General features: G+C 40.2%; 2 protein-coding genes across 3 annotated transcripts in view; one reads left to right on the top strand and one right to left on the bottom strand.

The window, feature by feature from the left end:
- slc44a1a (solute carrier family 44 member 1a) overlaps nucleotides 1-18,315 on the bottom strand; it is a 28,310-nt gene that overhangs the window by 938 nt on the left and 9,057 nt on the right. Inside the window, exons 1-14 of one of the 2 annotated variants that reach the window (XM_068588919.1) lie at nucleotides 9,458-9,670; nucleotides 9,094-9,180; nucleotides 5,920-6,062; nucleotides 4,790-4,926; nucleotides 4,539-4,632; nucleotides 4,028-4,197; nucleotides 3,383-3,472; nucleotides 3,086-3,228; nucleotides 2,669-2,855; nucleotides 1,668-1,836; nucleotides 1,349-1,505; nucleotides 1,132-1,215; nucleotides 890-1,027; nucleotides 536-772 (exon numbers count right to left, since the gene is read on the bottom strand). In XM_068588919.1, coding sequence (XP_068445020.1) covers nucleotides 536-772; nucleotides 890-1,027; nucleotides 1,132-1,215; nucleotides 1,349-1,505; nucleotides 1,668-1,836; nucleotides 2,669-2,855; nucleotides 3,086-3,228; nucleotides 3,383-3,472; nucleotides 4,028-4,197; nucleotides 4,539-4,632; nucleotides 4,790-4,926; nucleotides 5,920-6,062; nucleotides 9,094-9,180; nucleotides 9,458-9,481 — 1,860 coding nt within the window. In that variant the 5' untranslated portion in view covers nucleotides 9,482-9,670. Of the gene's footprint in view, nucleotides 1-535; nucleotides 773-889; nucleotides 1,028-1,131; nucleotides 1,216-1,348; nucleotides 1,506-1,667; nucleotides 1,837-2,668; nucleotides 2,856-3,085; nucleotides 3,229-3,382; nucleotides 3,473-4,027; nucleotides 4,198-4,538; nucleotides 4,633-4,789; nucleotides 4,927-5,919; nucleotides 6,063-9,093; nucleotides 9,181-9,457; nucleotides 9,671-18,315 lie in introns of those variants that run through there. The other variant, XM_068588920.1, reaches the window with a different exon arrangement.
- Nucleotides 17,823-18,315, top strand: part of dlc1 (DLC1 Rho GTPase activating protein) — a 74,409-nt gene continuing 73,916 nt past the window's right edge. The window contains exon 1 of the mRNA XM_068588912.1: nucleotides 17,823-17,908. The gene's annotated coding sequence lies outside the window, so the exon portion shown is untranslated. The remainder of the gene's footprint in view (nucleotides 17,909-18,315) is intronic.

Raw genomic sequence — 18,315 nt, forward strand, 5'->3', positions numbered from 1 at the left:
GAAAATGCCAGCCTCAAACAAACCACCAGGTCAAAATAAATCAATATAAAACATCAGACATCTACAACAACGAGTCTTATGCAAGAACTTTTTCAGATTTTTCAACTCTTAACCGGACAAACTTGTCGTAAATCGCACCTCGAGCATTAGTCAACACCTAAAATCCACTTAAGGCTCCATGTTCCAAGTCTGCTTTCAGACGTCAGTGGTGGTATTAGGGAGGCAAAATAACTAGAACATATTAATAGTACTGTTGCCAAGGATGTGTCATCTGAGCAGCGCTGTGACAGACATTAGAGTGAATGGTTTTACATTAAGTTTGACGCTTAAATACTCCTTTCTGAAACAAAGCAATCCATGATGAATGTGTGAGGCGATCCAAAGAATGTGACAATTAACAGTTATTAGATGGGAGAATATTATGGACTACAGTCTCCGCTTTTTAAACTCACTGGGGAAGAAACCTTTGAATAAATATAATACATATACTGTGTTACTTCATTAGTCTGTTACCATTTTCACTCTATTCTCTCACCATTAAGGCCTTGTCCATGTAGTACTCGTGTCCAGGGCTGCCATTGTTGTACTTTGTGTCCACAGCGAAGCAGAGGAAGAGAACGTCGACCACATTCTCAAAGACCGAAAGAAAAGTGTGAGCCACAAAGAAGGCAAACAGACAGACAATGAGGAGAGGCAGGACCCACACGGTGTAGTCCCTCTGATAGTTCAGGGCCAGGACGCCAACGAAAGCTGTACAGGAAACTATAAGCACCTGAGAGAGTAGATATAAGACTGGTTAAAAACATTAAGCGCAATTTGGTTTGAAGGAGTATCTCACGTAATACATTCCTGCTAGTGGACAGTGCAGCAAAACATGTCTGTGTGGTACCTTTCCCAAGAAGAGGACAAAGTCGCCCACAGTGTTGATGGCGGCCACTCGGAGGGCATTCTCCACCAGGATCAGGAAAGCATCACGAGCAGAGGTGCAGAAGTTGGTGCTGTTGATGGCTGTGGCAGTGTAAGCGTTCTGTAATGATGTAACATGGACATGTACACCGTCAATACTTGGAACTTCATTTTCACGATACAGTGTACTGGATTTCCTTTCCCCGTGAATCTAAAATGACTTACTTGATTCAAGTATGCAAGGCACTTCTCAAGGCACCACAGACAGCAGACACAAGACTTCAGCATGCAACGAGCACAAGCGTTTTCCTATGAAAGATTAAGCGCAAAGTGAATTAAAATGTATGTATTAACGGTACTGACGACTTTCACTTACAGGCCAAACCTTAGGCCATCATGGAGGTTTGGAGTTTGTAGCATTTTGCTTAATTTCACAACTCACCTTTCCTTTAAGCTGGCTGTGGACATACATTAGGATGAGACGAGGGATCTTAACAAGTGTGATGATGAAGGAGCCTTTGGCCAGAGTCCCAAGATGGTAGCGGATGGTACGTGCCATGGAGGAGAGAATGGGAGTTGCTGGCAACTGGGACTTATTCCTGAAGTTAATCAGAGAGAGAGCGAGGGCGAGAGAGAGAAAAAAAGCCATGTTTGTAATTACACATCGTAAAAAAAGAATGATCAAAGAATCAGGACAGCAAAGACAACTTGAATCCTCAATGTGCTAAAATACAAATGACATCCTGGTACTTCCTTCATACCTTGTGAAGTAGTAGGTGACCACAGCTCCGGCGATGGTCATCTGCTGGAAGGCAAGTATAAACTCATTGATCCAGATGAGACCCACAGCGTGATACCACACCAAGTACTGAAGAGGCCCTTGCATTTCATATTCAACAACACCCGTTAAGTTGTTTTTTACTGGTGTCCCTGTGAAGAAATACAAGCGTGAGTTTGGGTTGCATGTTTTACTGATCAGTCAGAGTCACTTTACACGAGAGTTAAAATGTTTGCATCTACTGTTCATGCCTCAATATTTTCTTGATATTTTTGAGCATCCTTGCCAGAAACAAGTGCAATACATTGTACCTGTTCTTTATAAACTCAAAACTATGAACACAATACCCAAATTAGCCAAATGAATATGCTACAAAAAAACTAAACAATTACATTGAGCAACATCTCCTAATTGCATGGCTTCTAATATGTGCCACACTTCTGCAGCAAAGAAAGTCAAACAAGTTAAGAAATGTATCTAATGAACCAAAAGACATGGCTTTGGGAGGTTTGACTATACGATATATTTCAGTGCTAAGTGTGAAGATATTTCACTGCTATTAAAGTTAAATCAATAATATAATTTCCTAAATTTGAATACTTACCAAAATACAGAGAAACATAGTAAATATTAAGTCAGAAAATGCGATGTTTTGACTGTATTTGTGCTGGCCTTCCATTTTGAATAAAACTTTGCTAAATCAAAAATCCACAGTAGAAAAGAGAAGTGGGAGATGAAGAGAGAAATTGTTCTTTTTCTCCATCCTCCCACATCACGGGACTAGCACAAGATTCCAAATGTGGGAGTTTGTTCATGCCACGAAAACAAGACAAAATGTCACAAGCACCAATATTCTAATTGCTACCACTGACACATCTGATGCTAGAAATGTGTCTGCATTGATAATAAATGCTATTCTGAAGCATACAAAAATATAATGTAAATACTTGTATTGGAGCTCCCCAGGAGAGCCTTAGTCCTCACCTGAAATCCCGAGCGAGAGAAGCACAGTGATCCAATAGACCCAGAAGAGCATGAGGCAGATGAAGGTCCAGAAAGGCTGCAGGGCCAGTAGGGGAAGGTGGATGAACACCTTCCCGGCCACGTGAAACAGGGAGATGGTGAGAGCCACGCGCTTCCTCATGAAGAACATCACAAGCAGGAGAACCACCTGGAGGGTTACACAAAGATTAGTGATCGAGTGAAATCAATGAACAGAGCTGTAAAGTTTTGGAATTACATTTAAAACAAAAGAGACATTTCTTGTCGGGAAATAGTCGCACAACAGCACATACGTGCAAGTGTATTCAACCCTGTCTAAATCTCACAGTCTGTGTTTACAAGCAGTATGGGATACTGGATCACCAAATTCATACCTACACTCAGTACACTCAGACATACCGTGAAAATTGTAGCAACGATTGCATACACAAGCAGTGCCTTAACATTGTCTGAGGCCACTTCTTTTCCAAACACTGATAAGGTATTACTATCAAGGGCTTTCCTGTGGTCCGCATAGAGCCACCAGAGGACGCCTGTCCCACCTGCAACAGATGAGAGCAGAAAAGAGTTCAATTAGATCCTGAATACGAAAACATCCTGTGCCGTTGTCTTGTGTCAACATGATGAAATTAAGAAAGACACAAAATGAATTAAGTGTGTTGGCGGGACATCATGGATGCCGCTTCTGAAAGTTACCAATAGAGCCGATGATTACCAGGACCGTCAGAATCCACACCAGTACTTTAGTAATGTAACGAATGACGACCATCAAGATCAGGGACAGAACTGAGAAAAAAAGAACAGTGCATCAAACACTACCAACATGGAAAATGTTACAGCAAGCTACAGAAAAGTGCTGATTTTATGCTATCTGTTCATTGAAAGGTTTTAGAAAATACTGGCTCATCTAAGACATAAATAATACAGGGTTGACTATGCTATAAAATGAAATGAGAAAGGCCCTCAGGAAACTCAGTGCTGTTAGGAATGGTGCAGCCTCGACATTCAATACAACCACACCAGACAGATCAAATAATTAAGATACAAAGAAATACACTTCTGTTTTTTTGCTGTAGCACTCGGAGGAATTAAAGCAGACCTCAAATTAATGCTGCCCATGGGCTAAACGGATACAATGTCTGTAACCACTCAGACATTTCCTGTTATTTTAATGACAAAAATAGCTTTTGCTTCCGAAAGTTGCCTTCCTACTGAATCCTCATGGAGTAATTACAGTTGTGCAGTGTGAGCAGCAGAAGGGAAAAAAAACAAAAAAAACAGTAATTTATCATTTTCTAAAAACAATGAACCATATATCTAAAATAATTCCAGATGTTATACCTAAAGCCAGCACACACAGGCCCATTATAATCTCCTTGCTGGCCATCACCCCGGCGATGACCCGGCGCAACACACTGTTGTCACTGACGAATGTAATGAAGGCCTGAGCGAATTTAGCATAGCAGTCGATATCCACAGGAACACAGCGGTGGAGCAGTGGGACAGACTTACTACGAACAAGAAAAGAAAGAAGAACACAGGTTAAACTATTTGGTTTGAATTAACCTCGAATCAGTGGAATACAGACTATGGCAGACTATATCTATCTATCTATTTATTTGTTCCTTTTTGGTCCTGGGATGTGTTAGGCTACAGTGCACGGTGGTGTGACACGTTTTGGAATTAACCGCTGAAATACATAATTAAAGAGATCAAAAATGACTGAATGAATGGAAGACTTTCTGTATTCATGATGTTGGTTTGAACTCATCAGTGATGTTATCTCTCTTCCCATCACCTTACAACCTCTTCAAATATCTAAACTAAAACCTAAAACGATGTGCTTAATTACCTTGGAGGAACAGGGAGTTTGGGACATTTCGTGGATCTCTCTGAATGGCTTGTGTATCTTGTCGGAGAAATATCATAGGAGCAGAGATCAGATCCTGTCAACAGAAAAAAACAACATGAAATTAGATATTCTAATATATATATATATATATATATATATATATATATATATATATATATATATATATATATATATATACACATGTCGTTTCCAAGTGAACTCAAACTAAAAATCTTTGTCACTCTTCTCACCGTTACTCAGAGCAAACTGCTTTAAATCATTGTGAGTCTTCAGTTCAGCAGTGGGACATTTGGAGACACACAGGGCAACGGACTTGATCTTCCTGTTTATTAAGTCAAGATTGCATGGGTCTAAAAAGAAAACATACCTAATGGGAACAAGAAAGAAAAATCTGAGTTATTAAGTGGTTTCATTTTTTGAACAAATTGAACAACATATCAGTATATTCGGGTCTTACTGTGCCAGTGGGGACAGTTCTGTCTGGGTAGAAAATAAAAGATGGTGACATTTGCTACCCTCTCGCACAGATCCGTCTTTGTAGAAGAAACGCCTTTTATTCAAAGCTTCCATGGGCAATCAGCCCATCAATAAAGCATGACCCATTGTTCCAGTAAAACTGGGCCTACAGGCCGCACGCTGGTCGACCGCTACAGCCCAAAAGTAGGAATACAATAAAAGGCTTTACACATAAATTATGACAAGAGAATTTATTTGCAATAATTATATTTGTGTGATAAAAATACACAGTGTACCAGTCTTTCTTATCGACAAATTATTTAAAAATAAATAAAAGAGATATGCTATACAATCATGAGTCGGTGTATTCTGTTACTGATTTTAATATACATTAATTTTTTGACAGATAACATCCAATTCTCTTCAATTTCCGCAAATTAAGTCTCACGCAGACCAAACATTGGACTTTCCTGGACAATGAATTGAGAACGTCATTTTCAGGAGAACGTAAGTTTGTCTTGGTCCGGACAGCTCAACGGTCTCAACTACGTAAGCCAGAGTGGGAAGTAAAGTGAAGTGTTTAAAAATGCAGTTAACTGCTTGTTTGAAGCAAATTAGATTAGGATTACATGATGCAATGCTTTCACGCAAACAAGCAATGCTCAATGCCTTCTTGTGTGCCACCAACACTCACAAAAGGGCAAAAGAGGTCCCAACTTCAGTACTGAATCTATAACTACATTTTCTGTCACTGTGGGCGATCCACTCAGGAAAACAGAGCAAAGGAAAATACAATTTCAGCACAGTAGGAATTTAAAGCATCTTCAATAAAAGACAAATATAAATTTGATGTAAATAAACATCTATGTCACATGTTGAGCCATCTGTAACAAATCGCACTAACTTGTTTCCCCTCATGTCTCGGCCACTGAGGGGCACTCCCTCGATCTTGGTGTTATTCTTGCCACAGGTGTTGCCATAACTGTCATATCCAGAGAGAAGCCTGGAGGTGGCTCCTGTGGCGATGGGAAAGGCACAAATGCACACCTGCAGACGACACAGAAACAGGAATTGCATTTGCCAATTTGTCACCTGCACTTGGGTTCCAGTTTTATAGTAAACCTACAGTAACTTAAACTAAAGCAGCGCAACATTTCTGCAATGGGTAGATTGTAACTGACCCTGAAGAGATTATTTTGATGGGGTGACTATTTCTTGCAGCTTTTTTTGTCGAGACCGGAAGTATATGCCAATTTAGTAACTTGACATTTTAGAAGCAGGTTAAAATGACATTCAGCACGTCAGGTGTTGAATGGCACCTTCTTCCGAAACGATGATGAAGTCTATCAGGATGCTTGGAACAAGCTAAATTGTCGCTTTGGCCAGGCATTCACTATTCAGAGAGCATTCAGAGAGAAATAACCACTTAACTGAACCAGTGAACATTTCATACTGACCTGCCTATCTACTGTGAAGGAAATTAACTGTTGCTTGCATTTAAAAAGGACTATTAAAAATTATGGACATTTTACAATTTTTTTAGCTTAAATTTCAGTTACTTTGTGAATTGTGTTAACACGGCACTTGATTGAATACTTACAGTAATTTGAGTGTCTTTATAGAAACGCAACTGTGTTACTTTCTACTGTTGATCGTTTATTGCAAATGTTTGAAAATATCTGCGAAAAGGTTTTCTATTGACTAAATATTTCAAGGAATCTATCTTATAATGTCAGAGACATGTAGCTTCACAGAGACTGAGGAGCAGATGGCTAGTTCCCAAGACAGAGTTAAAGATTTGCAAAATGAGCTCCACTTACTGACAGATGTATCTGAGAGACCCTGTTTCAAGGGCTTAATTAAAACAAGAGAGCTGAGTCTGCACGACTTTTAAGATAATCTAAAAAAAAAAAAATGATGACCAACCTGAAGGTCCTTGACACTCTAAACGTGCACGGACCCCACAGAGAAAATGCATTTGTTACAAGGTGAAGAAGCCAAAAAAAAGGAAAAAAGGCTGCTCTTCATGTCTGAGAAATGGAAGCTCAATGTATGCAAAGCAAGAGATGAGATGAAGACGTTCATGTCACAGTAAGCTTTGGCCTCTCATTGAAGCGCTGAAAAAAAGTAACGATGACATAATAAATAAGTATTTTGAGATTCAAGAACTCGCCACACCTTCCACTGATATGAGAAGACGAGTTGATACACGTGAATCAGTTCCCACAGAAATTATGAGTATTGTCTTTAGTGAAGCAATAGACAAAGATGGTGAGTTTATTGAGGACTAGGAAAGACGACGCCTTCATGAACCGCTCCACCGTGACTATGCAAAGTCTGTCTAAAGGATCCGCCGCTTCCTTGATAAGTCACAGACTATCAGAACACCACTCAGTGACTCCATCCATGGCCGCTAAGCGTGTGAATACCGCTGCTGCACTTGCAGTGAAGGAAGCTAACTATGAGATGATGCTAGCAGAAGAAAGACAAAGAGAAGAACAGCATTGGAAAGCTCTCGAGGCACAAAGGCGTGAGTTGGAGTGATTGCAGGCAGAAAAGGAAGTGCTGGCAGCTCAAGCTAGATTTAAGATGTACGACAAGAAGACAGAACGTGAAGACGCTGACTGCATAAATAACAACGAGAGAAATAAGGATGTCAAGAATGAGCCTGTAACTACAGTTCCTCTGTGACATGCTGCAACACATGTCCTCTCTCGCTCAGGTATTTCAAGACAGCATAGCCTTAAATAGGCTCCTTCTTCTGGAGCCATGCATCTTCAGTAGTGATGCAATACAGGTAACTAAATGGAAAGCAGCATTTACTTCACTCATCGACCGAAGTGTAATCCCTCCTGCTGAGAAATCCTACCATGTGAAGAAATACGTCAGTGGTCCAGCACGTCAGGTGCTGAATGGCACCTTCTTCCGAAACGATGACGAAGCCTATCAGGATGCTTGGAACAAACTAAATTGTCGCTTTGACCAGGCATTCACTATTCAGAGAGCATTCAGAGAGAAGCTCACCAATTGGCTAAGTATCTAAAGTAAGGATGCTCAAGAACTTGGCTCAGATTAGAAGCAGGTTAAAATGACGGTGTATAATAACGGTGTCTGAAGTAAAAAACGACAATGTAGGAACGGCCAAGCACCTAGTTAGAATGGGAACAAGGTTATTCATGTTTTATTGGGTTTTTATTATTTGTTTTGTGACTTTGTTTTAGTTAACCTGTAAATGTGTAATTGAATGTATGTAATAAGATGCTAATGTTAGCAAACTTTTTCACACTTGTAAGAGCTCATTTTTGTTTTATGTGTTCCATAGCTCTTACATTGATTTGGGAGATGGATTTGAGAAAAAAAGAGAAAGGAATGAATTTATGTTCACCAAGAAAGCTGACTCTGAAATAAATCATCAGTAAGCTTTTACTATCGTCCACCTGGGTTCTGCTACAACCTTCATAAAGACTCAAATTAGTCCGTTTTTGTTAAACTGTTAAAAGAGGTGTTGGTTTAGTTTTGGTGTCATTTTAAAGAATGCTGATTGTAGTGCTGTTGAACTGATTTGTGTTATACTAACAGGAATTACTTATCTTATTTTAGAGGTATTTTAGATTGTGACTGTGAAGTTGAATCAACACTTGACTTGAGCTCAACCTGAGTGTATTACATGGCTGATGGCGAATATGCAATGACTAGCACTGATTCCCAACTTTATTTCGTGCAACAATTGGTCAGTATATGTAAGCAAGTAATAGACAGACATGTACAAAAAGGTTAGTTTATTAAGTGCTTCAGTCAAACCTGCAATAAAGCTGACCTTCGTGAAAGTTATGCTCTGTTTTGTTTTTGTTGCGACTATTTTAGAGAGGTGTTGATTCAACTTCAAGATCACCCTAACTAAAATAACAAGCCACTAAATAAAACACCTATCTAAAAAGTTTCAGCAAAAAAATAATATCTATATTTCTACCCTCAGGAATAAAATACTTATTGCACTTCTGTTGTATTAAATTGCATTCGTTTCAGCTGGGTGGTTAAATACAAATTGCATCTGGTGTAAAGGCAACTGTGAACTTACCATCCCAATACAAAACAACAGGAATATGATGAGCCATGGGATGTCCGTGCAGCTGCGCTCTTTCAGCGGATTCCAGTCACGTTTGCTCTTAAAAGGCATAAATGACAAAGACAGGGAAAGATTAGAGATATCCGTAATTCTGTATTGTTCTGACTGCGGCGGTGCAGGAGTTTGCTCGTCCTACATCAGCAGACAAATCACTGAGTTGTTGCTGTAAAACGAGCCGCCGCCGCTGCTGAAGAAGTGACGCTATCGCCCCCCCCACCCCACCCCCACGTTGACCCAAAAGTCTCTTGCGAATAGCGCGACAGTTTTAAAGTTTTACAGCAGTAACATAACTTCCATCAGATCGGAGCTGACTTACCTCGGTGCTGCTACAACATCCCATTGTGAACAACTTCAGCTAACTTTCACGAAAACAAAACTTAAAATGGCTTTTTTTTTTTCGGATAGACCTTTTTCAATTCATTTCCCTTATCCCTTTTCCTTTTCACTTCTTTTTCTTCCTCCCTACACAAATATACAGCTCTGTTCGTGACCTGTTCAATTTTGCAACAAACTACCATTTGGGAGACTCCCGCTGCAGGTAAACGCGGAAGAAGTCAAATGTAGTATGATGCCTTCACGAGCTATCGGAAATATCCGATCAGAATTTAAGAATTACCATAGTAGCCGAGATAAAACAATTAGCGGCTGTTGTTGTCATCACTGTTTTCAATTGCTTTCTGTGTGTGTTTGCCACTTGAGTAGTTGTGTGAAACATTGACAACTACAACACAGAGAAATATGAGCTTTGTTGAAAGAACATCTCTAATTGTGAATTGGATCGGTGGCAACCTGTAGAGCTTCTCATTTTCCTCATAAATAGCTAGTAGTATGATGTGTAATGATGATGTAGAATAAAACACAAAATAACAACTCATTAATCAAAACATATAAAGACACCGTATTCATCATTATGCAAAGTGTTGGGTTACAGCTACTGCTTTAATGTTGTATTATTCTAATGGAATAAGTATCTCTAATTTTGCATTGCAAATACTGTTAATGGTATGTTGTCATTGTTATTATTGTTCTTATCTTGTTAATCATTATTATCAATACTGTTGTCCCATTAAAAGTAAAGTCCATGCAGGATTTACAAAGTTACACGGTGCAAGTGAAAGCAGCATAGATGTGATGTCTGGAGACTGGAGTTATACAGCCCAGAGCCGTTCAAGGGAAGGTCGCGTCAACGGAAGCTCAAAACGCTTCATTGTCACGTGGTTCACGCAGACTTCAGATAGTTTGAGGAAGTACTTGGTGAGCACTGAGCAATTTGTTTGCGTAGATAATGGTGGAAATGGGTACAAATAAAGACACACAATTTCGAATTGTCCTAGTTAGTAGTTAATCAATGAATCACTGAATTGTTCAAAGGAACAAAGTGATAATTGGTGGCGTCTCGTGGTGAGGTTGCTGATTGCAACAAGTTACCCTCCGTTCATCCCTCCCCTTTGAAGAGTGTGTGTGTGTGTGTGTGTGTGTGTGTGTGTGTGTGTGTGTGTGTGTGTGTGTGCGTGCGTGCGTGTGAAGACCTAAGTGGTAGGGATATGTATCTTTATGATTTTAATACTAGAAGGAGCTCCTATTATCAATGACTTGATCCGTTATTTTTCATCACTGAATAAGTGTTTTCAAACAGTCACACAGAATAAGAAATAAAAATACATTCAGAACAGAGTTATAAGTTATTATTTATAATTGATATATCACATATATAAATATTGTTTCTAGATAAACGACAATTATGTTTACAACAATGTAAAGTTATTAACATCTCACTGGAAACAAATCTAAAATGTCAATAAATAGATACATAAATAACATTCCGAAGATAAGTGTATAATTATTATTATTATTATTTTTTTTTTAAAGAAGTCCATTGGAGTTGATGGAGATAACGTGAACCTCATTAAACAGCTCAGATGTCGCCTCCATGTGACACACGTTTTAAATCTGGCGCCACTTGCTGGACTAATGAAGTACTGCAGGCTTAGTGTGAAGATTTGAGGACGAACATAATTCATAGTGTGGCCAGGCTTGTTTCATAATGGCAAAACAAAGTGAAATGATTAAGACGAGTAAACCTGAATTGACAAAAAATTAACCGGATTCAAGGAAATTTGCGTGCAACCCAACGGCTGCCATTTCACCCGCAAAGGTGAGTGACGTTCACGAACATAATGAGCTTCAGGTGCAGACAGCCTTTGCTCAAGTCAAGAGACTTTCTATATATGGTTAGCGTGACTCATTCTTATTTATTCGAGTGCAATACGTCTGCTTCTCCTTTTAGAAAAGCTACACTTTTACTTTGAAAGGTGTTTTGTTTCCTCTCTTGCTGACGTTACATGCCGCATTTACATGCTGTATATACATGCTGGCTGTTGAATCAGTTTCATACGTGAAGGGGCACAAGAGTGAGTGCCTGGACAGTCAATTAGAAGGGCACTTACACAAGTGCCCTAAATCACACAATTTAAGCCACATACATTAGATAGTTGTGTCAAATATAAGCTCAGCCATATACCAATCTAAATTTACAATGTATCCATAATGCTAAATTGTTTCTTATCTCACACGTGTCCCCATATCCATGACGTTGTGTCGTAGCCAGCAGTGTGTGTCGTGTTATTACAGCCATTTTCTATCACATGCTAATTATTTGATTAATTGGAGACACTACCAGGAAGTCCTGCTGTTGGGGGACTACAGGACTGTCTCTTTGCTCAGGTCCCCTTCAGTGGGGCTCTATGGTGAGGATGTCAGCTCACAGCGAGACGGCTGCAGGCACTTAAGCTGAAGGACGGTCTCCTCACTTGCTGCATAATCCTGCTGCATGCGTAGGAACTTTTCAGAGACATGTATTCACAAGTCCATGCAATGGGCAAAGGTGAGAGATCTGGTCACTGAGTTCAATCTGCATTCTCTTTCAGCATCTTTTTATATTCATAAACGCACCTTGTTAATCATTATTTCTGGCTCGCGAACAGCAGCTTTTTTGCTTTGATACACTTGATGCATTCGTTGCACTGTACTTGAAGTTGGTTTGACATGCTCTTCATTCAGGGTTTCAGAATGTCCTGGGTCTGACATTTTTCATAACATCGATATCAAGAAGATGTTTTTCCCTTCCTGCTGTTTTTCAAGAGGTTTCTCTCCTCATATTGAAGGTTTCCTGACCTGTGCACTTCCTGAGTGGGCTGGAATGCCAAACAGTGTCTTAAAGAAGAAGTGCCTTGCATATAATCGTCCTTATTGCACTATAAACGTTTCCACTGCTCTGCGTAGATGACCAGGAGGGAAGGTAAATATTTAACTGTGACAATCTGATCCACTTTTCACTTCATGCAGGTACAGTTGTGTCCCTGACAAGTGCAAAACACCTGCAGCCTCAGGCCATATAAATAATCCTTTTTTTAACTGAATGCCAGACTGATACAAGGGCATGTTTTCCTCATTTCTGAAAACAGCTGTTTTAATGTCAGTACGGATTAAAAGCAAAAAGAAGTACGAGAACTTTGTGTACCAGAACATATGATGAACGCTACACTATGTACACATATGTGGGTGAACAAGGGCAGATGTTGGGCGGTTACATTTCATCAGTGTTCAGAGGGCTCTCCCCTCATATGAAACAGGCCCCTCATCTCCTGACTCTTCATCTCAAGTATTTCCTGCTGATGCTGCTGTAGCAACGGTATCCAAGGACAACACGTTTTCCTGGATCTACTGGGAGAGTCGATGCCAGCACAGCATATGTTCAGCAGAATGCTGGGTGGAGAATGTAGTACGTCACTATACCGACCCTCACAAAGTCTGCTCTTAGACCACGAGTCATTCCTCATAACCAACAAGACAAAAAGATAAATATTATCTTTTTCTTTCACCAGATGCTTTCAAGATTCACGCTGTGAGAAAATGTGAAGCTTTGGCGAGTTTGATACATTTCAAAAGGTCATTTCACTCCCTTTTTGTTTATGCAAAAAGGGATAGAAAGTGTGGTGAAAAACTCCCTTTTCTGTTTCACAATAGAGTCTTTGTGAATCACTTGACATTTGTTTATAACAGTGCATAATCCAAAATGAGTCAATTTTTAAATTAAAATACAAAAGCAAAGTTTAACATCTGCTGGGTAAACCAATTTAAGTATATTAGATACTTAAAAACACGTAGCATTCCTGCACACATTTTAAGTGTGCAAACGTGTGAGAATGTGCCCGGGTGCAGGTGCTGATACGGTCATTGGGTATTCGTTGGAGACGTACGCAGATGAAATCCAGCTGTTGTCGCCAAATAAACTTTCCATGATCCATTTGGAGCTGCCTGTTTGAGATGCAGGTAGATTGTTTAAGCACTACAGACTGCTTCACCGCCACAATGTGTATCTGTCACTCAAATATCCTCTTTTAAGAAACGGAATGAAAATTTAACCAACAGGATGTTTTTTGAAGATGGAAGTTGAATTTTGAACGAGAGTCAAGTAAATTTTTCTTCATACCGCCAAAAATTAGAACTAAAACATTTGCCTCAAAGGTCTTTACAATCTTCACAGCACATGGCTCCCTCTGTCCTTAGATCTTTGGTTCAGATAAAGGGAAAACTCCCCCAAAAAAATAATTTTTATGTGAAAAGACGACTGTCAACACAGGTGGGATTCCTCTTGCAATAGATGATATGTGTACAAACCGGTCAGAACTAACACGAGAGAAACAACAATGTGGAAGAAACGGAACAACTACATTAAGTGGATAAATTGTAAACATGTGAGCTGGGCCACACGACCGCCTCTCCACCATGATACGCTTGAAAGAAGACAGACTACACAATCCACGCATCACATATAACACAAAACCAAAGGATGAGAGAGAGGGGAAAGAGTTCTTCAAACATTGGGATAGCTTTCTAGGTTGCACTGTTTGTTATTGCAAGCTTGTTTAGGATTAGATCACCTTCATAGAGTCATTGGATTTCAGAAGGGGGATTTTTTGGGGAATATTCAAGTCACCATTTCGTGGCGTCGTCAAGGTCTTGTTTGGAATAAACGTGCACATGTGTATTCGTATCTTATGCAGCGTTCCCCACAGAATTAGATTATATTTGTGTTGCAGCTGAGGAACGTTACGTTCTTAAATATTTTTTCATTAACATACCATAAAGTAACGCTGCAAGTATTATCATTTTTTGAACGATGAGACCATTTATTTGACAAACCAAACAACATACAACAGTATTTTACAACAGTCACACACACACACACACACACACACACACACACACACACACACACACACACACACACACACACACACACACACACACACACACACACACAGAGACATCTCTCACAAGAAGATTAGATTATATTAGCCTGTTTTTGTTTAATGGTTTGTATCCTCAATAACTTGTACTTCCTGTTCCCACGGTAGCAGTCACAGTAAAGCCCGCCATCAGAGGCCACGGCCCCCTCAGTTTCTCCCAAGACGACTTGTTGCATTTAGACCCAGATGATTAAAAGCCATTTTTTTAATTTATACAGCAATGCAGGCCTCAGCTGCCTTTCTAAGTGCACGTAATCTGTTTTGGAATGTTTCATCCAATAATATTGCGATTGCCAAAGCCACAGGCCTGAACTGCTGTCATTTGAAGTCGGGTTTGAGAGGGACTTGTAAACCACAGGACATAGCAAGTGAGAGGAAGGCATTGCAACGACCTTGGTGTGGTTTGTTGATGTTATTTCTCGATCTTCAGATGAGATTCTGGCATTTTGTTAAACTTTCTTTTTAGTGTAAATGACCTCAAGATCCATTTTTACAACTTTGCATAACTACCAGGCAAGTATAGTAGAACATGGTTATTTAAAGAAGCCTTTAAATGGATGAAATAAAATCTACTCAAAGCAGTCTTTGTATAAGCAAGTGCTCAGAATGACTCAGTTATGGAAGGGGCGGGAATTTCTTTTCTACAAGCATCACCTACATTTTCCTACATGGGCAAACACTCCGGGTTCTTCAATGCCCATGATTTAGACTGGCTTATTTTTCCAATAATAAACTATATCTGTGAGGAATGTGAGGCTGTTTCCTTTGGACCCTCACTGCTCCATTTAAGAAGCCCTGGGGTCGAACAGAGGGGTATTATAGGGTGAATCATGAATAGGTCTTTCTTAACCACGTATGTGAGCAACGATGGCGCATGCCTGTGTGAATGCTCATGCTCGTCCTCTGTGACGTGGGACTCAGACTCTTGCCTGTATAGCAACGATGGCAAATATTCTGAAGTCACCTTCGCATACAGAACATCGTCTCAAAACCGCACAGAGATAACCTCACCAAAAACTATTTAAATGTTTCAGTTTATATGCTCTCAAACTGTTTAGTGAAATCCTAGTCATATGTTAGCATATTTACCACACTTTAACCTAGCTCGTGAACGTGGCCAGTATTTCATCCTCCAAACATTAGCATGTCGGCTTGGTTCTTTTCCCTTAAAGTTTGGCTGTGCCAGACTGTACACTTAGACTGGTTCCAGCTACATTTTGCTTTAATTTTCCAATTCTTATGCTTCATTACTCGAGCAGCTCGCACACAAACGCACATTATACTGCACAGAGACATTGCTATTGGGCATCTAGTCTCACACATGTTGTTGATTGAACATGTGCTTCCACAGTGTCACTGATGGATCAGGTTGTGACGTAGACCAGTTGCCCTGTGGCGGTGCAGTATGGTAGGATTGTCAGGCGCAGGCCTAGCTTTTTAAATTATAGGCCTGTGTTGGATATTCACTGAAGGTAATGAGTGGATAGCCTGAGTCATGTTCTGTGTCGGCCTCTGCATTTCAATCACCAGCCATATCCACATGGAAGCTACTGTGACCGAAAAGATCTGCATTTCGTTACACTGCATTCGGCGTAACCACAGAGTGCATCATGTGACGTGCTCCAGAGGAGTCTTGCTGAACTTGGATGCTTCCACTTGAGTACGACCATCTGTGTCTCTGGAGAGCCAACATTGACGGCAGTGTAAAATTTCCCAGCGAGGCCCCTAAGAAAAGACTCATCCAGACCAGAGCCTCACCTCACATCTGGACGACCCAGAGGCCTTCGGCCGGGGTCCCAGATAGTTGGACAGGGCTTCATTCATGTTCTCACATTGTCTTTGTTGATTTGACATATTGCTTTGGGCAACTGCCCCTACTCAAAACAAATATTCTTCATAACCTTTGTCATAGATTGTGTTTGTAAAATAAAATGAGGAGACATAACTTAAATAGAAATGCTGTTGTTAGAATGTTATGAATTTATATAGCACACATTTTGTCTAAATCAGGAGAGTTTGGGGCCCGAGTATTTTTTATACTGGAGATGTTCTCTGCAAATGGATGTCCATAGTATTTTTTTTACAACCCTTGTCTCCATGAAACTTTAGAGAAAACAATTGCCGATTAACATTTTTCTTGAATTGTCTCAGTGACCTCAAGTGTGAATATCCTTGTCTTTGTCTTTTTTTGCTGTATTAAGGGCCTCTGACAAATGACTATATTAGGAAAGAAATTACTGGCATTCGGGTCCGGAAGTGTTATTTCTTCCCTAAGGTTTATTATCAAACAAAGTTATCAGGTGGACAGCACCTTTAACAGTGTCCATCTTGTATTAGTGCCAATGTGTTTGGTTAAGAATGTTTGTAGAGTTATGAGATGACAAATACAAAAAACAGCCTCAGAAATAACTGCCAAAACATTATAGCAATCTATCTTGGCCCGCAGCCAAAGGGCTTACGAGGCAGCCTGTCCTGTTACTAATCTAAACCAACTGGTGGGAAACTTGCCAACTTAGTGGAATCGCAAGCTAAGGCAGAACAAGAAAAGTCCACTGGGAAGAGGAAAGAGACAAGAGGAGAAGGGGAGAGGGATGTTTCTGAAACAGTGAGGAGTAAAAGTACATTGAAGGAGGGTGGAGAGAATAAATGCGTACAGTGTGCTGGGTGACTCGTCAGACGGGGGATGGGGCTCCAAGGATGTGACTCAGACTCTCTGTCAAAACTAGCGGGGAGGGAACCTGATGAGAAAAGGGATAGAACGGAGGAGAGCAGGGGTGGAGTGGAGGAAAGAAACCCAGCCCCTCTCACACCACCCCGACTCTTTGGCATTCAGCGTCAGCAAAAACCCTAATGTGATCAAGATGGAAGTTGTCTTTGGACTTTTCACTGCTCCCCGGCGCTCTGTCTGCCTTTGGGGGGTTCGGTGCTTTTCCGACAGTTTTACAGCAAAGAGCCTGACTGGAGTCCAGAAAATGTCTTGCAGAAGCTAAGACTGAAGACTGCTTACAAAATTTAACGGATGTCAAGTCACTTGAAAAGGGATGGATTCATATTTCCAAAACGACGCATTTCTTTCCGTGGATGAATGAAAAAGCAACTTGCACTGCATTTTTGGATATTTGCACTCGAAGCAATTTCTGGATCCATAGCATAATTGTTGGTTTATCACGTGGGGTTTAATCACTGAATATTCAGCTACCGGATTATATTGTAAACCTCTGTGTCCTCACTGGAGAATTTACAAGAAGTACACGTTGTTACTTCGGCTTAAAGGAATCTGAATTGAATTGAGGTGTCAGCTCTGCTGTTGGTTTGAAGGCCAATAGAAGGAGCAACTGCTTCGGGACACTTTTTGTAAACCACACCTTACTGAACCAATAACCAGCAGCAGGTTCATGCCAGAAGGTGAAGATGGCAGTTGGAACCATCCGGTTCTTCTCCTGAGGAAGCAAAAGGTGAACAAGTAGAGGAAAAAATTGCCTTTTGCAAATTTTAATTATAGTTGTACTGCTTAAGAACCTGATAAATAAAAAAAAGACTCTAATGTCAAGAATAATAGACACATTGTATTGAAAGTAGTATCTTGCTTTCAGTCACTTGCTGTTCAATCTCTTTATTCTATCGCGATAAAACTGAATTGAGTACATCCTGCTTGTTAAATCCCTGTGTTCCTTTACTTCTGTACATTGTGACCTATTACAACAGCAGAACCAAACGGAGCACACAGTACAGTACACAGCATGGCTTGATTCATGATAGATCCCACAGTATGCACTATAATAATGTTGGCTTGTGGACACCAAGCTGTTCAGGGACACTGACTCTATTTGCACTTTAATTCCCTTTAGTTACATCACTCTCA

The sequence above is a fragment of the Clinocottus analis genome, unplaced genomic scaffold, assembly GCF_023055335.1.
Source record: "Clinocottus analis isolate CAN_PGR_092001 unplaced genomic scaffold, fCliAna1.0.p SCAF_22, whole genome shotgun sequence".
Taxonomy (NCBI): Eukaryota; Metazoa; Chordata; class Actinopteri; order Perciformes; family Cottidae; genus Clinocottus; species Clinocottus analis.